Here is a 27,595-nt window from a genome sequence, read left to right as displayed (position 1 = left end):
TTAAAGCTTTGCACTAAATCCTTGTTCTGTGTTCATTCTACATCTCCTGCTGTTTGTTAATTTACTAAAGACCAGTAGCCCCATCAATTACCATTCCCACAGGGTCCAAATGCCGTACCTCAGTCTGCAATATAACACCATGGTAATCAAACACTCTCACTGTAGCCTCCAAGATTTGTGTGGGCATTTTACACTGCCTGTTTTATGCAAATCATGCCATATTGATCAACAACATCAATGGCTGTTGAAATAACTTTCATACTACAGACAAGGGAATGAAGCTTGATCTTTGCCACCAGCTCGCTCTGACATCCGTGGGTACTCTAGCCCATCTGTCAAAAGTACAGGCTTAGGGCCCTGAATATTCCCAGATCTCCAAAATGTGCTCAGTACATCTTTCATGAATCCCTTTCTCTGGCACTGCTGGGTTAAGTAAATCAGTTATAGTACAGGCAGACTTGTATTTTGATTTATTAATAATTGTAAAGAAACAGTAAACCATTGGAACAACACCTGAAACAGTAAAAATTGAAATGTCTTCAGTTCTTAAGCAAATATTTCCATGCTTAATAAACACTAAATCACAGGAATGGCTAAGCTTGTGAACCCTGGAGTTTATCAGGGCAGGGCTGCCCAATGTTAACTGTGTCTTGCTGGGAAGGTGCAATGTCTCAAATTTAGCTCCATAAAGAAAAAACAATTAAACAACCCACAAAAGAAACACTCAACGTTCCAACTCCTTCCAACTGAAGCTTGCCCAGGTCTCAGGTCTTGTGGGGCTTCTTGGCCAAGGGCTCCTCTGACTTCTGGAGCCACATGTGCATTAACCCCGCTCGCTTCTTTGTCTCCACTTTAACTGGCATGGGGCTCCCTGTGTCCTCCTTCTTGGGTGAAGGGTTCTGAAGCCAATTCTTCAGCAGCTTGCTGCTGGCACTGGGCTTGGCTTCCTGGAGGAGGCAATGAATAACAACATTTAAACACAAAAACTATCTCATGCTTGTAGCAACTGGAATCAAATGTATTTTCATTATGTAACATTTTTTGCCAATGACTACACTGCATAGACTACTCAAGTATTGTGTACAGGTCTGTTGGTTGAATAAATTTGCAATGCTATTTAGTAAATGAACACGAGAATGGAACTAATCTTTCACCACACAATTCAAGGAGCCTGCAACTATTAGGAGGGAAAGAGTAAATCTAACCACAACTGAATCGGACCTGAGCCATGGACATGAATTTTGATACTCTGCAACCACCATCATCCAGAACAACCATGCAAACAGTACATAGCACACAGGTCCTTAACTCAACATTTTAGAGAGTCGTCCATCCAGCTACACAAATCACTTCAAAAAAATTTGAGAAATGCACATGAGGCAGCAGCTGCAAAGACAAGAATGAAGTTAATGTTTCAGGTTTGAGGCCAGTCCTCTGATATTGTATTCAGTAATACACATTTTCTGAGCACCTCACTCTAAAACGCAAAGTAATAGAACTCAATCAGAATCAAACTTGCATTTATAGCAAATTGTACTCAGGAGATAGCTTTATCTCCTACACGTTTCCTTTTGTACAGTACCTTTTAAGTAAAATAATGTTGATGCCAAGCCAAATGAACAAAACCTTGGCTAAAGAAGTAAATTTTCACAAGCATCCTAGCAGAAAAGGTGGATGGAGAAACAAGATGATACAAGATCAAAAAGAAAAGTGCTGGAAGAACTCAACATGTGTGGAGGAACAAACTGGCAACATTTCAGGTTGAGACCCTGCACAGGACTGAATGTAAAGGAGATAACCAGCATAAAGTCACATGGGGCAGGCATGAGGCAAGAACTGCCAAGCCATGTGGATCCAGGTGAGAAGGGATTGATTGGCAGATGGAGTCTGTAGAGTGTAGAGTTAACAATAGATTGTGGAAACAAAAGGGCCAGAGATAATGACAGGAGTCATAGTCATACAGCGTGGGAAACAGGTTCTTCGGCTCAACTTCCCCATGCTGCCTAACACACCCCATCTACACTAGTCCCATCTGCCTACGTTTGCCCCATACCCCTCTAAACCTAACAAATCCATATATCTATCTAAATGCTTCTTAGATGTTACGATAGTACCTACCTCCTCGGCCAGCTCGTTCCATACACCCACCACCCTTGTGTAAAAAAAGTTGTCCTCCGGTTCCTATTAAATCTTTCCCCCTTCACCCATGGTTCTCAATTCCCCTACTCTGGGCAAAAGAAAGGAAAGTGTTGAGCGAAACATGGGCAGATGGGAACGGGAGTAATGGAAGAAGACCCCGTGGGTTGAGTGTGGGTGTTATGCAGCTGGAACCAGATGGGGAATAGAAACTGGGCAACATAGTTGAGGTGTGTAAAGAAGGATGTGTGCAAGGAGCCCACCAGGATGGTTCAGGAGGAGAGAAAGGGATTGCAGGATTACCTGAAATTTCTCACGCCGCTGGGACGTAGACCACCCAACTGGAATGAGTTGTTGTTTTGGAATGGATGGGTTGTCTAGAACATAAAGCCCAGGCAGCTGAAAGCAAGACCACCAAATAGTGGAGCAATTTCTAGGTGCCCAATAAGCCAGCAAAGAAAAAGTATGTTCCAAGGGAAAAAATGGATGAACCAAGGTAGAACAAGTCAGATGACATTAGGCAGTCCAAGGGACAGCGCTGACAAAATCAACTTGTGGTCCATTACAAATAGTCTGGTTATGTTTCAAAGGGACTGATATTGGTGCCTGAGGAATGGAAGTTATGATGGGGACAGAAAACAATGGCAAATAATATCCATAACTACACGAATAGAAATCGGAAAAAAACATTCCAGTAAGAGGTTGGTGGAATAACGCGACACCAAGGTAATATAAATGTTGGAAAATACATGACAGAGATTCCCCGACAACAAATGGAAAGGAACCAGGTAAGTGATGACCAAGGGGTGACAGAAGCAGAACATGTGGACAAGGGTGCCAGTCAACTGGAGATTGATAGAGGGGGACTGATTATGTTCTTTACAATTGACTCAGAGCTATATTCTTGTCCTTCTTCAATCTGACCTCATTAACCAACTAATTCCCCATATATTATTATTGCTTAATTTAATTATCTTCCACTGATCAAAATAAAAGTAATCAATTAGAGGTCTTTCCACCACAGCTGAAGGGCAGATGTGGAGTTAAACCACAGGCTGCTCAGCATTTAATGAGAAAATGCGCACACCAGTGAAAAGATTTTTATAGAGCTGCAAAGAGTTATCTCTGTGTGTGCACTGCCTTGCTTGTTCCAAATGTGTCGTAGTCAGAGTTATACAACATGGAAACAGGCCCTTTAGCCCAACGTGCCAAGTGTTGGACATCTTTTAGAGCGGCACAGAGGCCCAGCGGTAGAGATGCTGCCTTGCAACACCATTGACCCGGGTTCAATCCTGACTATGGGTGTTGTCTGTACAGACTGTATGTTTTCCCTGTGGCCACGTGGGTTTAATTGGAGTCTGGAGGATAGAACTAGTGTATGGGTGATCAACGTTTGGAGCAGACTCAGTTGGCTGAAGGGCCCGTTTCCTCGCTGTATCTCTAAATCAAACTTCAGTAGCTATCCAAACAGCTCAACATCATGTGTGATGCAGCACAGTGAGCTTCACAAGGCATGCCTGACCGTCACTTTCTGCACATTCATACCTCGAGGGCCACCTCAGCTGGGCGGTGTAAGAGTGCCAAGTTGAATCTCAGTGTCTAATTTAATGTCACCCATCCAAGGCCAGCCAAGAGCACACAGGAGGGATGGGGACGGGAAGAGTCATGGTGTGTTTACTTCAGCTCCAAGCCCGGGTAACATGCTTCACAAACAGCATGAAATTGAATTACAACAGAGGCTGACATATTTCTGCACAGCAACAGAGTGTAAGCAGCTTGCATGAAGCACACCGAGTTGTGCATTCTCATCTCTCAGTAAGCTGCCGATCCTCAGCTGTGGCCCTTTCTGCTTTGACATTATTGCTTAATCGTTGCTCTTCAGTCAATGCTGGGTTACTGCAGTCACACTGACAGCCCAGCCATCACACACTCTGAGAGATATCGCACTCAGAAAGGGCACCAGTAAAATATGCGTGCAATTGTCATGTAAAAACTAAATCCATTTTCTATGGAATTACTGTTTAATAATCCTTAATTATGCAGCCAGCTGTAATGTCATAAAACAATTTTAGACTGAAAGCTGGTAAATATATACATATCATGGTAACTTGTATTCTTTAAGTGTGCAAAAATGCATTATGTCACTTGTTTGGTAAAATTATATATACTTTAAAGCCTCTAATTAAATATAGTACTCTGGACATGTATTCGTAATTGTTAAATGAAATGCGACCACTGCACTGGAATGAATGGCTTGGCAATAGGAATACACGATGCAAATTTACACCACTAGATGGTAGTATTGTGCCACCTTCACATTGGCAGGTTGTGCCGTCTCCTGCACAAAACCAGTTCTGATCACTTCTACCTTCTACAGCTCACAATTTAATGTGGAGTACAGCAGGAGTCTGATGCATTCCCTACTTAAAACATTTATCACACTAGTTTGATTATACAATTGTTTTAAATGTTCAACAGATGAGAACTAGGCGTTGGAGCAGGCCAATTGGTCCTGAGCCTGTTCTTCTACCCGAGAAGCTGACACCAAAAAGACACAAAATACTTGAGTGACTCAGTAACTGGAGAAAATGGATAGGCAATGTTTTGGGATGGGATCCTTCCTCAGATTCAAGAAAGGCCCCAACCCGAGACATTGCTTATTTGAGTGAAGAACGTGTCTTTTTGTAAAAAGTTATCTGCCATTCCTTCTTTTGTTTAGTTTACCTACGGATACAGCATGGAAACGGACCCTTCGGCCCACCGAGTCCATCAGCGATCACCCCTTACACTAGCACTATCCTACACACTAGGAACAACTTACAATTTTTACCAAAGCCAGTCAGCCTACAGACCTGTACGTCTGGACTCGCGCGGTCACAGGGAGAACATACAAACTCCATACAGACAGCACCCGTAGTAGAGATAGAATCCAGGTCTGTGGAGCTGTATGGCAGCAACTACCGTTGCGCCATCATGTCGCCCGTCCCACAAGCTGCCCTCAGCACCACTTTCCTGTGCACCCCCTATTCTTTCACTAGATTAATGGTCTGCAATTCTCCGCCCTGAATATATTCAATGAGTGGCTGTGGAAGACAATTACAAAAATTCACCTCCAAAATAAATTGCTCGTCTCCATGTAAAATGGAGACCCCCTCATTCTGAATTAATGGCCCTATTATCTAGTTACCTCCATTTGGAAAAAACATCCACCTTCTCAATTCACTTCTGAATCTTAAATGTCTCAGGAAGATCATCTCACATTTGGCAACATGCCATCAAGTACAAACCCAACCTGCACATCATCTCTTTAGACTTTAGAGATGCGCCGGCCAGCAATCACCCCTTACACTAACATTATCCTACACATGAGGGACACATTACAAACCGGCACGTCTTTGTAATGTGGGAGGAAACCGGAGCTCCCGGAAAAAACCTACATGGTCACGGGGAGAACAGTCAGGATCAGACCCGGGTCTGGCGCTGTAAGGCAGCAAGTATAATGCTGTGCTACCCTAATTCAGCTTCCTTCATACACATACCAGGAATCTACCGAGAGAACCACCTTGCCCAACAGTGGAGAGCAAATCTACATACAGTCCTCCAGCACCCAAACATAAGTTGCCTCAAACTTTCACCATTTTAATATTCCTGGTGTCCAGAGATGTTTTCACTGACCAGAGGGTCTAGACATTGGGCTCAAACTAAAACTATATTTAATACGCCAATAAATCATTGTGCACAAAGGGAACAGCGGAATATTCTTGCTTACAAGGGACACTGTCCATATGAGCAACCCCTTCCTCAGCTGCTTGTTATTAGACTTTAACTTTCATTTGTCTTGAAAGAGCAACTCCATTTTTACATTACGGTTCTCCATAAACATTTTGCAGACATACAGACGCTGCCACATGTCAGAAGGTTCTCTCTAGATGGGTGAACTTCAAAATTCAATTGTTTGATCCATCACCACAGCTTCATTCTCAGTCTCGCAGTCTCTTTCAATGGCATCATTGCTCTTAACAGAACACAATGCGTGTACCGATATATCCCTGTCATAAGCAATTGCAAACGCATAATTCTGCTTTTGATGGAAAAGTGACATTGAACGAGAAACTGCGGCAAATATCAAGTGCATCTGTGAGGAGAGAGATGCAGAGGTAACATTCTGGCGAGGCATTGTTAATTTGAAGTAATAAATCTGTTCCTTTCCACACATGATGCTTCAGGTGCTGCGAGTTCTCCAGCATTTTAATGTCTTTACTAGTAACCGGGGTTGATGTTTAGAAGTTTAACAATCAACCCGCACTCAAAGCAGAGGAGGAGCCTGACTGAATCCAGAGTTTGGAAGAATAAGCAAGGATGGCAGAAGGAGAGACCCGGCTGTAACATCCAAGAGCTGAACACATCGAAATTGACTTCAGCTGCACAAGATATTAATGATGTGAGAAAGGCACATTCATGTTACTGTTGTACATGACATCGGTGAGGCCACATTTCTAGTATTGTGTTCAGTTTCGGTCACCCTGTTATAAGAAAGATGGTGTTAAGCTGGAAAGGGTGCAAAAAAGATTTAGGAGGATGGTGCCAGCACTCGAGGCCCTGAGCTTCAGGGGAAGGTTGAGCACGCTAGGACTTTATTCCTTGGAGTACAGGAGGATGAGGGGTGATCTTACAGAGGAATAGATAGATTGGGTAAAAGACTGTATTTACCCTGAGATGGGGAATCAAGAACCATAGGTTTAAGGTGAGGGGGAAATATTTAAGATGGTGTGATAGTTAAACGGAACAAGCTGCCGGAGAGGTAGTTGAGGCAGGTGAACCACCACAACGATTAAGGAACATTTTGACAGGTACATGGATAAGGGATATAGGCCAAATGCAGGCAGGTGGGACGAGTGTAGATGGGACATGTTGGTTGGCATGGGCAAGTTGGACCAAAGGGTCTGTTTATAAGCTGTACGACTATGTCCAACGAATGGGGTAGAGCACTTGTCTTTGAGTGCTCGGGGACAATTGAACAGGCTTGACATCTTGACTTGACCCAAAATGTTGTCTGTCCATTTCTTCCATAAACGATGGGTGGATCAGGATAGGAATGCACTCTGTTCTGTTCTAGATCTGAATAGGCTCTACTCATATCTGAAGTATGCAGGAAGAATGGACAAAGTGGGAGTGGTCGTTACCTGCGATCTACGCCTTAGGAAGCACAAGGTACTCTGAAATCATATCAACTCCATCTTGCCATATGTTCATAAGCTTTTAGGAACAGAATTAGGCCATTCGGTCCATCAAGTCTACTCTGCCATTCAATCATGACTGATCTATCTTTTCCTCTCAACCCCATCCTCCAGCTGCTCCCCACAACTCCCGACACCCATACAAATCAAGAATCTATCAAATCTGCACTTTAAAAATACTCCATAACGTGGCCTCCACAGCCGTCTGTGACAATGCCCGGCTTTTTCAGAGAACAAAAACTCTCACCTTCTTAACTTCCAATTTTATGGGTTTGATGCACTCAAGGCTGTCATTCCTTGAGTTATTGACTAGAGTGGAGACTGGGTAGAGGGCAATACATTCCGTTGGGTGGATCAGTTTAATGGCTTCAGAGACGGGTACCTCCCCATAGTCCAGCCACTTGTGCACGGCCTCCTCTCCATCCAGAATAGCAGGCATCCTACCCAGACAAAGCAAAGGAGAAACACATTGAAACCTTCTAGAGTAGAGTACCATTTCGTACAACACACACCACCCATTCTGTCCATGAGGGATGCTGACTACACCACAATTCCCACTTGAGCACAGTGATATTTTTTTATGTTACACCAAGTGGCCTTGGGTGCTGTCTGTGCTTGGAGTTTGCATTCTCTCCCAGTGACCTCATGGGTTTCCTCCCACATCCCAAAGTCATGCAAGTTTGTAGGTTAATTGACCACTGTAACATTGCCCCTCATGCGAATGTGCAAGTGAGATAACATAGGACTCGTGAGAATGGGTGATCGATGGGCAGCGTGGACTCGATAGGGCAAAGGGCCTTCAGTTTTCATGCTGACCTCTAAACTAAAGTCTAACACCTTTGCCAGAATCCCCTCAGGGATAATGGACCCACAGCCACAGTGAGAAACTATTGCTTTAGGTCTGACCTGCACAAATTTAAAGTCCTTTTCCACTTACCGATCATGTACCCAGTCCATGGCTTTGGAGGCACTCACAGTGATGATGGTGTGAGTGTACAGTTCCTCTCCTCCACTAGGAGATCTCCAGCAGTCAAACAGGCCTGCCATGGTCAACAATCGCCGGCCACTCCATTCCTCACCATCAACCTGCACCATCAATAAACAGTGTTAATCCATTCCCTGGAAAACAAGTCTGAATTGGATGGAAGTAAAAAAAAAAAAAAAAATCTTGGTTTTTCATGATCCATAGGGAGACATGCAGCATGGAAACAGGCTCTTCGGCCATCAAAATCCATGCCAGACATTTGCACAAGTCCCATTTTCTCCCCTGAATCCTACACTCACTAACACAGCAGGAGGAATATACAGCGGCCAATTAACCTACCTAACTGCACATGTTCAGCTGTAGGAGCAAACCAGAGCACTCGGAGGAAACCCACACCGTGTCAGGGTGCCCTTGCAAGGCCTGCCCCACAGGCAGCACCGACATAATTCACTGCAGCATTGCACTGCTCCATTAATCTGTGGAGTTAATTGCCAAAGACGGCTGTGGAGGCCGGGTCAATGGATATTTTTAAGGTAGTGATAGTTTCTTGATTTGTACGGGTGTCAGGGGTTATGGGGAGAAGGCAGGAAGATGGGATTAAGAGGGAAAGATAGATCAGCCATGATTGAATGGTGGAGTTGATTTGATGGGCCAAATGGCCTAATTCTGCTCCTATCACATGAACATGACTGAAGAACGGTCTCAATCCAAAATGTCACCAACCCCGCGTCCATTGATTCCATCTGCACGTTACGCTGCCTCAGAAGACTACCAGTATAATCAAGGATAAGTCTCACCCTGGTCACTCCCTCCGATTCCCCTCACCCATCAGGCAAGAGGTACAGATGTCTGAAAACTCACACCTCCAGATTTACAAACAGTTTTTTCCCCCCAGAGTTTCGTGTAACTGAACCATCCTCTCACCAGCTAGAGTGCGGCCTTGATCTCCCATCTACCTCGCTGGAAAACTTCAAACTATCTTTAATCAGACATTACCTTGCACTAAACGTTAGACCCTTTATCCTGCATCTCTACACTGTGGACGGCTTAATTGTAATCATGTATACTTTTTCGCTGACTGCATAGCACACAACAAAAAGCTTTTCAATGTACCTCGGTCTACTCCTCTGTTCTAATCCGCATACTGACAGCACCCGTAGTCGGGATCGAACCCGGGTCTCTGGCACTGTAAGGCAGCAGTTCTACCGCTGCGCCACCGTGCCGCTTAATTTTCTCTCCATTTTTTTCCTCAATACGCAATTCTACATCTCACTTCCAACAAAATTTCGTGCAGGAGGGAAGATAATCTTCAAAATTAATAGGGAAAAAGTTAACATATGAACGATGTCAACACTCCAGACCCAAGGCCACCCAAACCTCAAGAGTCGAGTCACAATGCGCAGATATTGTGCACCCACCAGTCTGTGCCCCGCTTGGACCAGTTGTTAGAATATAGATTATACAGCAGGCCATTTACAATGACTAAACAATCTATTTGGATAATATCCTATTAGATAAATAGCCAAGACATTGAGGTTATTGCTTTCCTTTCACGTGGGGCCACTCGATCCTTTACGTCTACTCAAAAGCACAAGCATGGCAGCAGCATGACTTTGAATTTGGAAGACCAACAACACATCACTCCTTTGGTGTTACACTGGATGTCAGTCTGGGCTGCAGAGTCTCAGCACCGAGGAAACCTGTTATTCCTTGCTCTGCAATCCCCCCCACATCAGAAGCACAGACATTTTGGCATCTGTTGGAGAGTTAAGCCATTACTCACACAACCCATACCTGTGATCTCTCTGACGGAGATAATGAATCAAAGTGATTTTCTTTCTAAACCAAGACTCAAGTTCAATGCAAAGCACCTTGCAGCCCAACCTCAACACTGCCAGTACCTGCTCCATTTCCCAGTCAACCTGCATATCCATGTGCCCATCCAAAAGTCTCTTAAATCCCACAATCGTATCTGTCTCCGCCACCACCCCCTGGCAGTGCGATCTAGGCACCCACCACCCGCTGTGTAAAAATAGCGCCCTTCACATCTCCTTTAAACCTTGACGCTCTCACCTTAAAGCTACGGAACATGGAAAAGACACAATGGTCAATTTTTCTTGCTAGCCAGGGAAAAGAGTGCCATTTTTCAAACCATTGATGCAGTTAAAATGAATTAACTGCAAAACCTGGGAATCGTATCCAGTATGTTCCGATTTAAAAAGGACACTGCAATGGATAAGGCCACAGGGAAACGGGCGATCACTTTATACGATAAATTGCCAGTGTTGTCTATCCGAATCAGATTAATGTGCAGGTAATTGCAGCAATTGTCATTGGTCACTGCTTCCAAGAATCTTTCCTCTCTCCCTCGCTATTTACACACATTGAGCTAATCACAGATCTCTCTCTCACAGATTATCCTCCTGAAAGCATGCTGATGTGTGAGCAATCACCATCGGAACTCCGTCAATCTAATCAAGTAAAATAACTAATTCAGGTAAAAACAGCTGATGGTGAGGGACTCAGCAAAATTAAACAATTTATAAAAGGACAGGATCAGAAAGGCCAAGAGGATCAATTCCACTTGAGACATTTGGTTTATGCCCATCAATTAGAATTTTGAACTAGAATTTGAAACGCTATCGTTTCCTACAATGACAGGAGTCAGCATGGATCCCATGTGCTCTATTGCCCTCCTCACTGTGGTAAATACCAACTTCATTTTCCACACTGAGAATCAACTTTACCTCCGTTTAATCCCAAAGGACTCTGAGGGTGCAACTTATCACACAAAGCACAGACTCCAGTCCATATAACATACAGATGAATGGAGATACAAGGATGCTAGTATATTAAAAATGTGCTGTAGATGAGTGGCACTGCATCTTTCTCATCTTTCCAGGACTGCTGCTTTTACATCTAACTGATTAGGTAGATAGGAATCAGGTTATTCAATTCAATTCAACTTTAATGTCATCGCACAAAATACAAGTATCCACATCACATCTAAAAATATTGCACTCCCTCAATTCATGTGGGATTCCAACTTATACATTACATGCCCTCGACTTGCGGTGGCAAGCACACCAAATGCCGCCTTCACCACCTGATCACCCTGCATTGCCACATTCATGGAACTACAATATGGACCCGAATGCCCCTTTGTTCGTCAACATTACTTACCCCTCTACTTCTTCTTGCGTATGGCGTGCACATCCTAAAGTTGTAAGACAGCGTGTTCCGTTTGATCTTCTGTTTGTGCACGCCAGGTTGATTGCATTTGTTGAAACAGGGTGGGCCACGTGAAGGTTGCAATCTCCCACCCCACTTACCCCTCTACTAATTTCAGTTTACGTCCTATTAGATTTGCTATAACCCATCACCCTGCATTTGTCAGGATTAAATTCCATCTAACACCACTTTATTCAACTTTCCATCAGATTTATATCCTGTGATAGCCTTTGATATTTTAATGCTTAATTATTTAATTAACTGGCACCTACCTACCACCAACAAATCTCCAATCATTGACCAGTGTTTAGTTCTGGGCACCATGTTATATGAACCATGTTGTTAAGTTGAAAAAGGGTGCATAGAAGATTTACGGGGATGTTGCCAGGACTCGAGGGTCTGAGCTATAGGGAGAAGTTGAAACAGGCTGGGCCTCTATTCCCTAGAGAGCAGGAGGATGCGGGGTGATCTTATAGCGATGTATGAAATCATGAGAGGAATAGATTGGGTAGAAGCACACAGTCTCGTGCCCAGAGTAGGGGAATCAAGAACTAGAGGGCATAGCTGTAAGGTGAAGGGGGAAAGATTTTATAGGAATCTGAAGGGCAAGCGTTTTCACACAAAGGGTCGTGAGTGGATGGAATGAGCTGCCGGAAGAGATAGTTGAGGACGGGCATATCGCAACTTTTAAGAAGCAATTAGACAGGGTAGGACAGGTTTAGAGGGATATGGGCCAGACACAGTCAGGTGGGACAAGTGTAGAAGGGATAGTTGGTCCGTGTAGGTAGGTTGTGCTGAAGGGCTTGTTTCCACACTGTATGACTAGGTATGTTGCAAAGCCTACCTGAAGATCGCTGAAAATCTGTCCCAGCCCGTGTGCGCGATTTTGGCGCCGTTTAGAGGGGGGCGGTTTAAAACGCGATTTTCCCTAGGCTGTTCAAATCGAGGTTTTTCAGCCTAGTTAATTATTAACGAAAGATCGCTGGAAGATTCCGTAGCTGGAGCTATTTTTAGTTTTAAGGGCTTTATTTACTTGTTATAGTAGGTTAAAAATTAACCTCTAAACCCGCGACCACCGACAACGGGTCGGATCTCATACAGGGGACAACAGAAGGTAGGCTGTTTATTTTTACATTAAAAAGGGCTTCTTAAGATCCCTTTATACAAAGTTTAATGTTGCGAGTAGCTAATTTGGGCCCCATTATATCCCGCAGTATTTTTCTGGGCTTTTGAGGGCACAAATCTACCGCAATGTGAACGTTCTAAACCAGCGCATTCACAGGATTCCACTGGAAAGCTGATTTAAATGGACTTTAATTTACAACAATTGAACACTAAATTCCTTCCATTTGGCCTATAAATTAATGTAAATGAGATTTAAAAATCATGTTTTATTGTGAATTATTTGTGAATATTATTTGGACACTTAGGCTATTAAAAAATGTTAATCATTTATTAAGAAATGGATAGATGTTTAGATCTGGTAATTGAAATTTGAAATTAGCTACAATTGGATAACTAACTAATTATATGCTTTAATTTCAGTTCATCCAAGTAAGATTTATTTTATATTTGTTTCAGAATGCTTCAATCTGTGATAACTGAAAATTTTATTCAGTTCTCTTAATTTTTAAGAAAGTTATGTGCTTTTGACTGTCCACGATCACAGCTTTTCTGTTATGTCCATAGAAAATCAATAGGGAACAAGATGCTAATTTCCGAGTATGAAAATGGCCATAACCTTTTAAATACTTGAGATATGAAAGTGAATTAGGTGTCAAATTAAACTTCTTTTTATACTTAATCTGATGGGATAAATTGCAGATTTGATTTTAAAAATCTCAAAATGTTGTAACATTGCTAGTATGACTCAATGTAAATTTCAGAAAAATCCAAAACATCACAGACTGTACATTTAAGACCCATTTGTTACATTACATCATAATACACAATAAATTTTGTTCATGTTATGGCAACTTTCCTTTTCAAACAGTTTTTAAATCACCAAAACTACCCATGGACCAGGCAGAAATGGAAATCAAGGCCTTGCTATCTCACCTCTTCTTTCTCAAGAGTCTGTGGGAAGTGGATGAAATAGGGCTGCTTCTCTCCATCTCGTTTCTGCCACTCGAAGAATCCATCAGCCAACACCACACAGCGTCGACCTCTCATCAACGGCTCCTGTCAAAGGAAATATTAAGATGATTCCACGCTCGGTTAACAGTTTTGGATTGTCTCCTTATTTTTACGCCATTATTAAGGATATCCAAATCTCCTGAGCATTATTTTTTGCAAATAATTTATCTTCCCCAGTGAATAGTGGATCACATCTTCCCCAGTGAATAGGAACGAGTCATTGATTTCGAAAGCAGATCCCGGGGATGTGAGGGAAGAACTTCAGATGCTGGTTTAAATCAAAGGTAGACACAAAATGCTGGAGTAACTCAGCGGGTCAGGCAGCATCTCTGGAGAGAAGGAATGGGTGACGTTTTGGGTCGAGACCCTTCTTCAGATTCCGGGGATGATTGGGTTAACATGTGATGTGTATTTGAAGGTTCTGGGCCTGTGCTCGCTGGAGTTCAGAAGGATGAGGGGGAGTCTCGGTGGATGTGGAGAGGGTGTTTCCACTAGTGGGAGAGTCTACGACCAGAAGGCACAGTCTCAGAATAAAAGGACGTATCTTTAAAAATGAGATGGCGAGAAATGTCTTTAGCCAGAGAGTGATGAATCTGTGGAGGCCAATTCTTATGGAAGTTTTAAAGCGGACATTGGCAGGTTCTTGATTAATGAGGGAGTCAAAGGTTAACGGGAGAAGGCAGGAGAATTGAGTTGAAATGGAAAGATAGATCAGCCATGAATGAATGGGTAAGTAGACACAACGAGCCAAAAGGCTTAATATCTGCTACTATGACATAAGAACTTATGAAATGGCCAATGTTTTGTCATACAGATACTTCCAGAAACAATTGGGAAACACTCCTACACCACAAGTGGCTACATTTCGGAGTACCTCTGCACAAATAACAACTGACAATGGGACAATTATTCATTTTAAATGAAAACTGTAAAACTCCAGTAACCACATGTGAGGCTGCACCTGGGATACTGCTTACAAGTCGGTGTTTCGTTATGAATAGATAGGGTGAGTGCAGAGTCTTTTACCCAGAGTAAGGGGATCAATAACTAGAGGACATAGGTTTAAGGTGAGAGGGGAAGATTTAATAAGAACATGAGGGGCAACTTTTTCCATACGGAGACTGTGGACCGAGCTGCCAGAGGTAGCAGGTGCTGCTCTCAAAATATATTTTTTAAAAAGGTACGTTTTAAAAGACACTTGAACAGGTACATGGAGAGGAAGGTTAAGAGGGATATAGGTCAAATGCAGGTAAGTGGGGCTAGCTTAGATGAGGCATCTTGGTCGGCATGGATGCGTTGGGCCGAAGGGTCTTTTTTCCGCACTGTATGCACTGTATGGCTCTACGACTGTCTTCGGAGGTTAAGCAGACTGGCCTGAATCTAGAATTCACAGGAATAAAACACAAGGTAATTGAAACTTAATGAAATACTTCTGAATTGAATATTTCTGAATTCCGAGTTGAAATACTCCCGTTTCTAATTGACATTTCTGGGACTAGACAAGACAGATGCCACTGTTTCACCTGGCCGAAGATATTGGACAAGGGTACAAGTACGGTGTGACTGACTTGCTCACCGCGTATCATACCTTGTACGACTTCTTCTGCATCATCCCATCACTACGGCAGTTACTGGTGTGGTACTGCATTTTCAAGGGGTCGCTTTCCTTGAACCAGGAAGGGACAAGGCCCCACCGCATGGCTGTCAGCACAGGCTCTGAAGTCTCGGCATCCTGGTGAAAGAATCAAGCGGCAAAATAACAGCACAATTATGGAATTCATCTCCAAATTGGGAACACACCAAACTCGCAACAAGAACCATTGAACTAGTCTAGGTGGCAGCTGAAGAACAGGGGTGTAGAACCTTGTGTTAATGGTAGAACAAGGACCTGCAGATGCTGGTTTACAAAAATGGACGCTAAATGCTGGAATAACTCAGTGGGTCAGGTAGCGTCTCTGGAGAACATGGATGGGTGACATCTTGGGTCTGGACCCTTCTTCATATCCCAAACTGGTTCATGCACCTATCTGAGGAAGAGGGAGACACAAAATGTTGGAGTAACTCAGCAGGACAAGCAGCATCTCTGAGGAAGAGTCTTGCCCCGAAGCGTCACCTATCCATATTCTCCAGGGATGCTGCCTGACCCACTGAGTTACTCCAGCACTTTGTCCTCTATTGTTAATGATACTGAACTGACAACTTCCAGATTGTTGTTCAACCTCAACAACAACAAGATTACAACAAGATACATTTAATTGTCATTTGGACCCCTTGAGGTCCAAACGAAATGCCGTTTCTGCAGCCATACATTACAAACAAATAGACCCAAGACACAACATAATTTACATAAACATCCATCACATTGCTGTGATGGAAGGCCAAATAACCTTATCTCTCCACTGCACTCTCCCCCCCCCCCCCCCGATGTCAGAGTCAAAGTCAAAGCCCCCGGCTGGCGATGGCGATTGTCCCGCGGCCATTAAAGCCACGCCGGGTGGTGCGAGGTCGCACACCGGGTCTTGGTGTCGGAGCCCCCGGCGTACGCTCGCAGAGTCCCGCGGCCATTCCAAGCCGCGCGGGGCGGTGATGTCAGGCCCCGCTCCAGGAGCTCTTCGACCCTGCAACTCGGGCGGGAGAAGTCGCCGTTGCGAGAGCCCTGAAAAGCGGTCTCCCTCCAGGAACCCGCGGGCTCCTGGTGCCGCCGTCCGCAGACCTGCAGTTGAAGCCTCCGACTCTCTGGTCGGGCCGCAGCAGCAGCAGCGCTCCTCCACCCGCTCTGGACTCGGCCAGCTCCGCGACGGTGAGGTGAGTCGTCGGCACCAGAGTCCCCGGTCTCTTCCTGTTGGAGGCCGCTCCTCATTGCAGCCCCAACGATAACGGAGACCCGACGAGAAAAGGTCAGGTCTCCCGTGCAGGTAGAGATTTAAAAGTTTCCCCCTCCCTTCCCCCCCACCCCCACCCCCCCACACACACACCCCAACAAAAAATAACAAAAACTACATAAAAACATATACAGAAAATAATAAAACGCGGATGGGCTGCAGAGGCCGCTGCTGACGAGAGTCGCGCCGCCCACCGCCCAACCAAGGCAGACTGGGTTCTGAGGCGAAAGGGGTACATTTGACCATGGTACCCACATCCCTTGAACTTAAGTGAACCTGATCCGTGCCCACCAATGCGCCTTGAACTAAAGAAAATGCATCCAGTCCAGTGCCCACAAGACAATGTTTAGTTTAGCTTACTGTCATGTGTACCGAGGTACAGTGAAAAGCTTTTGTTGCCTGCTATCCAGTCGGTGGTAAGACTATACAGGACTACAATTCTAAAATTTAAAAAAAGTGAGTACAGATACATGATAAAGGGAATAACGTTTAGTGTAACATAAAGACCAATAAAGATAGTCCAAGGGTCTCCAGTGAGGTACAGTGCCCTCCATAATGTTTGGGACAAAGACCCAACATTTATTTATTTGCCTCTGTACTCCACAATTTGAGATTTGTAATAGAAAAAAAAATTACATGTGGTTAAACTGCACATCGTCAGATTTTATTAAAGGGTATTTTTATACATTTTGGTTTCACCATGTAGAAATTACAGCAGTGTTTATACATAGTCCCCCTTCGCCCCCATTTCAAGGCACCACAATATTTGAGATACATGGCTTCACAGGTATTTGTAATTGCTTAGGTGTGTTTAAATGCCTCCCTAATGCAGGTATAACCGAGCTTTTAATAAAGGCCATTTTTATACATTTTGGTTTCACCATATAGAATACCTCATGCAAAGGGAACTGCAGATGCTAGAGTCTTGCCGAGCACACCAAATGCTGGAGTTATTCAGCGAGTCAGGCAGCATCTCTGGAGGACATAAAGAAGGGGTTCCAGCCAGAAACATTGCCTATCCATGCCATCCAGAACTGCTGCCTGGCCCATTGAGTTACTCCAGCACTTTCTGTTCTAATGAGATAATATGCAAACTCCACAGAGACAGCCCTAAAGGTTAGTGAACGTGGGTCACTGCAGTTAGTGAACTGTAAGACAGCTGTACAGTGCCCTCCATAATGTTTGGGACAAACATCCATAATTTATTTATTTGCCTCTGTACTCCATAATTTGAGATTTGTAATAGAAAAAGATCACATGTGGTTACATCACAAGTGCACATTGTCAGATTTTAATAAAGGCCATTTTTACACATTTTAGTTTCACTAAAATTACAGCAGTGTTTATATATAATCCCCCCATTTCAGGGCACCATAATGTTTGGGACACAGCAATGTCATGTAAATTAAAGTAGTCATGTTTAGTATTTTGTTGTACAGGTGCACAACCTTTTATCCGAAAGCCTTGGGACCAGACACTTCTCGGATTTCGGAATTTTTCGGATTTCCGAATGGAAGATTTTTAGCGTAGATTAGGTAGGTAGCGCGGGCGGCTTGAAAAGTCTGGAGCGGCTGCCTCCTCCCCGGAGACCGGGGAATCATTGTAAATCATTGTTTAAATGTTAGTCAGTTAGTTTGGAGGGATTTTTGGGTGGGGGGGGGGGGGGGGGGGGAAGGGGGAAACTTTAATTCTTAGTCCCCTACCTGGTCAGAGAGGCGGGGAGCGTCAATGCCTTACCGGGTCGCCGTGCAGTAAGCTCCGGAGTGCTGTGGCCGCCGACTCCCAACATCGCGGAACTGGGGGCTGCGGGCGTCCGGCCGCGGGCGGCGCCGGTTGGAGCTCCGACCCCGGCAACTCTACCCCTGGCTGCGCGGCGCTCCAAATCCACCGCCGCCCGCGGCCGGACGCCCGCAGCCCCAGCTCCACCCATTCCTTTTCTCCAGAGATGCTGCCTGACCCACTGAGTTATTCCAGCATTTTGTGTATATCTTCAGTGTAAACCAACATTTGCAATCCTTCCTACACATCCACTCTAGTGTCAACTGTCCTAGTGCAGCTGATGCCAACTAGTAGCATTGCCATAAGGGAAGATATCAAGGAAATATAAAACCAATGTTTATCCCCTGCAGCTAATTCATTGGACAATTAATTACATCAATTACTACAGTGCAAGATGATTACAGCAGTTAACATGAAAGGGAACCCACTGCGTCTTTTAAAAGCAAAAAGGGGGATGCGGCCTCATCGGAATAAAGGCAGCAATCAAGACAGAGGTATGATGCATAGCTGGAATACTAACAGTATTCTGTACTGCTTTGTAAAAAAGTCAGTAGATGGAGAGGGAGTTGATAAGTAGGAGAAAGCATGAGGATTATATATAGCCAGCTGAATGTATGTGGCAGATGAAGTTTGACACAGAGAACGTGTAGTGATATTTTGGAAGCAAGAGGGAAGACAATATAGATCAAATGGCATACTTCATGTGGGTGAAGATAAATCTTTGAGAGTGGAAGGCCACACCAGAGTGGTCCGTGAAATATGTGGAGTTTGGAATTCATATATAATGACATAAAGCAGATAACGTTTGTACACTTGTGTAAATAGGGTGTGGATAGAGTGGACACATAGAGCATGAGACTCAAGAACCACAGGACATGGCTTTAAGGGGAGAGAGAGGCAAGTCAATAGGAACCCGAGGGGCAACTTTTTCCACTCAGGGTGGTGGGTATGTGGAACAAGCTGCCAGAGGAGGTGGTCGAGGCAGGTATTATAACAGTATTTAAAAGACATAGGCACATGGATAGGAAATGTTTCAAGGAATATTCAAGGGTTCAATGGTTCTGTAGACAGCCCAACTCGCCCGTGACGACCAAGATGCCTCACCTGAGCTTGTTCCACTTACCAGCATTTGACCTATATCCTTCTAAACCTTTTACAAAAAGAAAAAGTCTAACGTCCTGAGCACCCCCAATCCGGGAAAGCTCCAGGCTGCTGCAGGGCCTCCTCCATCATAGGCCAAATTAGGGCAATGGGACGAGCTTAGATGGGGCATCTTGGTTGGTATGGAAGAGTTGGGCTGAAGGGCCTGCTTCCACACTATATGACATAGGCTCTGCTACTACTGGAGCACTGGATCCAATTCAGATAGCCACACGTTAGGAAGCATGTAGAGGTCTGAGAGACGGCGTTGAAAAATTTCCCGGAAGAGTTCCAGAGAGGAATGACTTCAGATTAGAGGTTAAGAAGATGCTGAAGTTGTTCTCGAGGAAGCAAAGAACGCCATGGAAAAATTGCAGCCTGGTTTGATAGAGAGAAGCTGTTCCAATAAACAGAGGTGCAAAGACCAGAAGACATAGATTTCAATTTCTGAGCAATAGATGCAAGAGATTCCTTTATTCAGAGCAGTTAGGTTCTTAATTCACTGCCTGCAGGGGTGTTGGAAGCAACATCAATCAGGGCCTTCAGAACCAAACTTAATTGACACTAGAGAAAGAATAATTTACAGAAATGTGGGGCGATCAGGGGGATGTTGCTGACAAAATGTATTTTAGGAACCAACCGAAATGCAGAGTTGAGTGTCTGCTTACTGTGCCATAGCCACTATGATACAATAAAGTTTAGTTTTGAGATACAACATAGAAATAGGCCCTTCGGCCCACCAAGTTCACACATCAATCAGCCGCTCACACTAATTTTATGTTTTCCCACTTTCTCATTCACCATCTTGTCACAGGGGACAATTTACAGAGGGCCAATTAACCTACAAACCAGCACATCTTTGTGATGTGGGAGGTAACTGGACCACTTGGAGAAAACCCATGTGATCACAGGGAGAACGTGCAAGCTCCACATATAGACAGCACTAAAGGTTAGTCTCTGGCGCTGGGAGGTAAAGGCTCTACCAGCTGCATCACTGAGCAGCCCCATGAAAACCACAAAATAGTTTGGCCATTTCTACACAGAAAAACTAGAATTAAGAAAAACCTATTGATCCTAAAAGTAATAAATCAAAAACAAAAAAGATCTTCCCATTGACCACACGGCACAGAAATGTTGCGGATGAAACGTAGACAATTAGATCATTGTAGAGAATACTAATATGCAAGGGCAGTATAAGATAGATGATATCAAATTATGAGAGGCATAGGCAGAACAGACAGTCAACATTTTTCACAGGGTGGAAATATCAAATTCTATAACGTTAAGGTGATGGGGCAAAGTTTAGAAGAAATGTTTGGGGTAAATTTTAATTTTTACACAGAGGATGGCGAGGGCTTAGAAGGCGCTGTAAGGGTTGGAGGTGGAAGCAGATACGATAGTGGCGTTTTGGATTGGCACATGGATATGCAGGAATTGGACAGATACATATAATATGCAAGCAGATGAGTTGGTCTTGGCATCATGTTCAACAGAGACATTGAGGGCCAAAGGGCCTGTTCCTGTGAGGTTCTGTTCAATGTTCCATGTTATAAATTAGGTACCTTGTCAAAGTGCTTTCTGGACACCAGCACTGGGCTGTTGGAATGTGGGCTTCTGTTGAACGAGGGCTTGTACTTATCGTGGTCCCCGTCTCTCCATTCAGGTTCTCTGCTCCTTCCTTGCCTGTCTCGATAAGCACAGGCACGCCTGAGCTGATCAGCTGCCAGTGTGCATGCCGTGCGCCCACACATCTTGGCCCAAATCCTTACGTTAGAAGCCTGCATGGGAGGCAGCACAAGGTGAAACTGTTAGTATCAATCCACAGGCCAAAAATAGACATCCATCCAACTTCAGTTGATTTTATGTTATACGATCCCTTTTTCACTGCCTGATAATTCACACCAGTCTAGTCAATATCCTAATGTGGCCTTCTGTACGTTGGCAAGACCAATGGTAGACTGGGTAACCATTTCTCTCAACACTGGTGATCAGTCCACCAAGGCCTACCAGATCTCGTGGTTTCTCCCCCCCCCCCGGGCTGGCTTTCCACTTAACTACCTTTCTTGCAAATGGATGTGCACCCATTTCAGAAGAGCCGTGGTCAATGGGATGGGAACAAAATAGGTGGGTCTTTGAGAAGGTGTAATTCCATGAGGTATAAGGTAATAACAAGGAAATTGGATGCCTAAAGAGAAATGAATTTAAAATGAAAGCCCAGCATTTGGCAGGTGTCAAGTTGATAACACAGATGTGACCTGGGCATATTATAGAATGTTCAGAGAGGAAGTGAAAAAAGGAAATGTGGGGAAATGAGAAGCCCGGAGATAAACATGAAATAAAATCCCTAAGTATTCTATCGGTGTGTAAACTGGTAGAATGGAAAGGAGGGAATATAGGGACCAACTCAATCTACTCAAGGAGGCGGATGGCTACCTAGTTATATTCCTTTTAATCACAGATGGAAGATGCTGCTGCTGGAATATTTATAAAGAGAGATGTAAAGGAGGTCCTGGAGACTTCCAAGAGTGTTTAGTTATTATATACTAGAGGGCATAGCTTTAAGGTCAGAGGGGCAAAATTTAAAAGACGGTGTGTCAGGCAATTTATTCTGAAACACAGAGGGCGGCGAAAGCCTGGAATGCACTGCCAAGGGCAGTGGTTGAGGCAGATATCAGTGGCTTTTAAGAGTCTCTTGGATAGGCATTGGTAAATGCAGAGAATGGAGGGATATGGATTATGTACAGGTAGATAAGAGTTGATCGTGGCATCATGTTCTGCAGACATTGTTGCTGAAGGGCCCGCTTGTGCAGTATATTATATGTAGCAAAAACAGAATAATGAAAGTCTTACTTTCAGCAGCATAGCAGACCTGTAAAAAAAATAATGGCCTCTGGAGTACCAACGTTGAAAATGGAATGGATAGAGCTTAGTAGGAAATAATTTACAAGGGTATGGGAAAGAGGAAGAGCAAATGAGACAATCTAAAATATTATTGCATGGAATTACTATTGACTCAATGGGTTGAATGACCTCCTTCCATTCTTTAAATCTCTTTTTGTGACGGTTTCTATTGTTGTGACTGACCAGTTAATCTCTTGTTGGTACTATGTCAATCAAAAAAATATTGAACTCAGTTTAGTTCCAGAGATGCAACTCCAATGATTTTTTTGTTTTGTAAGTTAATTTGGTTTCAGTAAAAATTGTAAAATGTCCCTAGTGTGTAGGATAATGTTAGTGTACGGGGATCGTTGGTCTGCGCGGACTCAGTTGGCCAAAGAGCCAGTTTCCGCAGTATATCTCTAAACTAAACTAAACTAAAAAAACATCTCTTTTAAACTTTCTCTCTCTGACCTTTAATCTAGGCACTCGTTAACAATTCCACTCTAAGAAAATAGGTTCTGACTGAGTATACACTATATCAGGTCTCCCCTCAGGTCAGCCGTACCATTCAATATGATCGTGGCTGATCCCCACAATGTTTAGGCATACAATCTTTGAAAAATGTATCCACCTCTACGTTAAGTACTTCTAACAATCTAGCCTTCGCAACTCTCAAGAACTGAAAATTTCAGATATTCCCATGCTTCTGCAAAAAGAGACTTCTATTTGCCTCAGTTTTAAGACTAGCTTTTTATTTAAAAATAAAATTGCACCGCCTCATTCAAGCCTCTTTCACTAACAAAAACATCTTTCCTTCACATCCCCATAGAATCTTTATGTTCAATTCTAGGAAATTCCAAAGAATACAAAACACAGCCATTTTACACTCTCTTGATAGTACAATCACGCTTCCTACGAATTAGTCCAGTTAATCGTTTTTTTCAGCTGTCTTCATTACAATACCGTCTTTTCTTAAGAAAGGAGACAAAAACTCTCACATAGCACCAACTGCTTCCATCACAGAAAATAGACACAAAATGCTGGAGTAATTCAGCAGGCCATGCATCATCTCTGGAGAGAAGGAATTGGTGACATTTCAGATCGAGACCCTTCTTCAGACTGACCATCATCTCTGCATACACTGCTCCCTTCACCCAACCATTTCCAAAATATGAACAGGAGAGACATTTAAAACAAAACAACCTTGCATTTTTTTTTCCTTTTGCTTGTAGCAGATTCCTCAAAACTTGGGAGATTCTAATCCAGAGAGTCGGTAACTCTGGACAAGTAAAAAGTCGGCTGAACGTCGCATGCAGACTCAGCCTCACGGCTAAAGGGCGCGAAAGTCTTTTATTAAATGTGTAGATAGTGGCTGTTTGCACCTGCATGTAAAGCAGTACTACACGGATGAGTAAAGCATCACTTCATTATCCGGTTCTTCAAATCGCAATTGTTCAGTGGCACCGCAGATATTATGATGCTGTACATATCTGTAAGATCATCTTCTTTAAAATAAAAAGCTCCTTCCACTAAACTGCATTCATTGTGACACAGTAGATTAAGACAAACAGGTATGTATGAACATTTGTAGACAAGAGGTGAAACCTGAAAATTAATATTAAAGGGGCTGTCCCACTTTCACGACCTAATTCACAACCTTTTTTAACTCATGGACATTTTACATCATGCTTAAAAAAAACGCCCCGACCTACTTGATGCCACGAGTACCTACGACCTACCTACGATCTCGTGACAAGCATGCTGCGAGTACGAGTCAAGGGCAAGGGCAAGGGCAGAGGTCGTGAATTAGGTTGTGAAAGTGGGACAGCCCTTAAGGCAATAATACCAAGTCAAAATGAAACTAGCATTTTACAGATGGTTCTACATAGAACCGTACAGCACAGGGCCTTCGCCCATAATGTAGGCGATAAATTAATCTTATCATCCACATCTCACCATTTCCTTCATATCCATATGCCCTTCTAAAAGTCTCTTAAACACTAATGAATCTGCCTCCACCACCACCCCTGGCAGTGCATTTCAGGTACCCACCACCCTTTGTGTAAAAAAACAACTTGCTCCGCAAATCTCCTTTAAACGTTGCCCCTCTCACCTAAAGCTATGCCCTATAGTTTCAGACATTTCTACCCTGTATAAAAGGTTCTGATTCTCTACCCTATCTATGCCGCTCATAATTGTATATACTTCTCTCAGGTCTCCCCTCAACCTCCAGAGAAAACAATCCAAGTTTGTCCAACCTCTTCTTGTAGCTAATACCTTCTAATCCAGGCATCATTCTGGTAAACCTCTTCTTCACCCTCTCCAAACCTCCACATCCTTCCAGAATTGGGGTGACCAGAACTACACGATACTCCAAATGCAGCCTAGCTAAAGTCCTATAAAGCTGCATCATGATTTCTAAAACACTATTTGTTAAAACATAATTATTCAATGCTGCCTTATTATTTAAGGATTGTTTCAATAATTTAAATTTCTAAATTGAATAGCTCAAAGTGCTTTTCAATTTACAATTATGTTAGGATATTTAATCAGATCGTAGGTAGTCTTTCACCATCCTAGTGAAGCCAAGTTTACAGACTTTGAAAAGTCACTGTGAATCTCAAATGGAGCAAAGAACTCAAAACCTTTTAAGCAACAGCAAATTTAACGATATATTATAAAGAATAGAGATCAGTAGTTCATCCAAACAAGTTCTTTTGTTTGTAGAAACAAGGAACTGCTGACGTTGGTTTACAAAAAAAAAGAATTCTCTGGAAAATCTGGACAGGTAATTCTTCAGGTCAGGACTCTTCTGACTGATTGTAGGGGACAAAGCTCGGAGCGAGGAGAGGTACGAAGGCTTTGGCGGTGATAGACATAGGCAAGGTAGGGGTTTAATACATAGATGGGTGGAATCGGTTAAAATCGATGGTGTGTGAACCTTTTGTTCCTAAATTATAATTCTTAGCAAATATTAGATATTAATTAAACTTAAGAAAATAAATCTCCAATATTTTGTTTACATTAAATCTACAATATAAACATCACCCACTGGTTTCTTGTGCACATCATCGAGAATATCTACAGGAGGCGCTGCCTCTAGAAGGCGGCATCTATCATTAAGGATCCCCACCATCCGGACCAAAGATCCTATAGCAGAGATCTTTGATCCGGACTGTGCCATCTTCTCACTGCCAATGATCTTTGCTCACTGCTACCATCGACCAGGAGGGACAGAAGCCTGAAATCCCACGCCAACGGGTTCGGGAACAGCTACAACCATTAGGTTCTTGAACCGACCCACACAACCCTAATCCTATCTCAGCTACTGAGCACGCCAGCCTACTCTTGCACTCGCATGGACATTCCTAATCGTGTTTTGCACTAATGTCGTGTTTTTGCAGTCGCACGCAAATCTGAAGAAGAATCCCGACCCGAAACATCACCTCATGTTCTCCAGAGATGCTGCCTGACCGGCTGAGTTACTCCAGCACTTTGTGCCTTGGTGTAAACCAGCACCCGCCGCTCCTCGTCTTTTTAACTTTTTCACTGTCTTGGTATAACAGATATTTTATGTGTTGTGTGTTGCTTGAGTTAATACGCTTGAGATGCTGCAAGATTGTCACTCCACCTACACCTCACCATACCCGTGCACGGGACAATAAAAGTGACGACTTGTCCCTCTCCCTCTCGAGGCCTAGACCAAAACATGTCTTACTGTCTCCACTCGGCCAGCATGCAAACCTGTTTATTAACAAACACCTCTTTAAGAAAGTAATAGTTTGATACTGTCTCAGAGTAGATTTTAAAGTGTGTAAAGCGGACTGAGGACACGTTGATATAATGAAACGTACAGAGTGATAGCGCCGGTCCTGTGTTGCAGCCTCCCGCCTGTACACACAGCGCCCAGTCTCGCCACAGCCCACTGGTTACATTCCGCCCGCCGCTACTTTGTTGCCTGTCCGCCGGAGCGCGCTCGTGAGCGTCGCGGGAACGCGCACGGCGGCACACAACGTCACTTACAGCCTTCACCCCGTCTACACGTCGCCGCCATGTTAGTGAGGTCAACCTCTATTGGGTTAAATGTACTGTATCCCTCTGCAACCCACTAAACATTTTCCTCCTTAATCCTTTGTAAAACAGCCTGGCTTCCGGGTTATGTACATTTGTTTCCTTCTTGGTTCTTGGTCCTCCAAAATATTCCAAATGGAATTTAAACTGGAGGTGGTGGAGGGAGGACTTAAATCAGAAAGGGTTATTGGGAAGAAAGAGCTACTTTAAATTTAGTTGCATCTGGTTGGGTAACTATAGTAGGGTGGAGATTATTCCATGCTTTAATTGTGCGGGGGAAGAACGAATTGCTGTACACACCTGTCTTGGTAGCTGGAATCACAAATTGGATCGAATGCCCTAGTCTGCTGCCAATTGGTTTGGGTTTGGTGTAGGTCTTGTAATCTATGTCGAGCTGACCATTTAACATTTTGTAGAAACAGGTCAAACGGTGAGCTTCACATCTGTCTTGGAGAGGGTTCCACCCCAGAGAATTCAGAAGTTAACACTCGCTTCTCTCTCATAGGTGTTAGTAACAAATCTTCATTTATCTTTTATTCTCTCTATTTATCAATCTACTATCATCTAATACAATCACCTGTGTATCATCCACAATAATCGCCCCACTCTTTTACTTAGGTTTAACTTGGTTGTATTCATGTATACTATTAGCGGATTAATTGGTCATAAGCTTATCAATGTATCTCAGTACACGTGACAATAATAAACCTAATCCTAAATCTGTTCTACCTGTAAGTGTAGCACCATTTATGGAACTACAATGCTGAGAACTATATTCAGTAGCAATGTTACAAAATTTTGAGATTTTAAAAATCAAGTCTGCAATTTATCCGATCGGATAAAGCATAAAAAGAAGTTTAATTTGATACCTAATTCACTTTAATATCTTCAGTATTAAAAAAGTTATGGCCATTTTCATACTCGGAAATTAGCATCTTGTTCCCTTCTGCTTTTGCATTGACTTAACACAAAAGCTGTCGCCAAGGACATTCAAAAGCCCATAACGTTCTTAAAAATTAAGAGAACTGAATGAAATGTTCAGTTCTTATAGATTGAAGCATTCTGAAACAATTCATAGCAATGTTAAAAATTTTGATCTTACTTGGATGACCTGAAAT

At 43.4% G+C, this 27,595-nt stretch overlaps 1 protein-coding gene across 2 annotated transcripts; it reads right to left on the bottom strand.

Annotated features, from left to right (window-relative positions):
- Positions 1–455: 455 nt before the first annotated feature.
- Positions 456–26,407, bottom strand: hmces (5-hydroxymethylcytosine binding, ES cell specific). Of its 2 annotated transcripts, none has more exons than XM_055647985.1 (7): positions 26,261–26,407; positions 21,089–21,304; positions 15,314–15,457; positions 13,648–13,770; positions 8,311–8,459; positions 7,621–7,813; positions 456–947 (listed from the first exon to the last, which is right to left on the bottom strand). In XM_055647985.1, the coding sequence occupies exons 2-7, from the start codon at positions 21,275–21,277 to the stop codon at positions 765–767; spliced, it is 981 nt and encodes a 326-aa protein (XP_055503960.1). In that variant the 5' UTR covers positions 21,278–21,304; positions 26,261–26,407; the 3' UTR covers positions 456–764. The 2 variants fall into 2 exon arrangements, with proteins under 2 accessions (XP_055503960.1, XP_055503961.1); XM_055647986.1 differs by lacking the exon at positions 26,261–26,407 and adding an exon at positions 26,054–26,150.
- Between the last annotated feature and the right edge of the window lie 1,188 nt (positions 26,408–27,595).

Source organism: Leucoraja erinacea, chromosome 16 (assembly GCF_028641065.1).
Source record: "Leucoraja erinacea ecotype New England chromosome 16, Leri_hhj_1, whole genome shotgun sequence".
NCBI classification, from domain to species: Eukaryota; Metazoa; Chordata; class Chondrichthyes; order Rajiformes; family Rajidae; genus Leucoraja; species Leucoraja erinaceus.
This window is presented reverse-complemented; position numbering and strand designations above follow the sequence as displayed.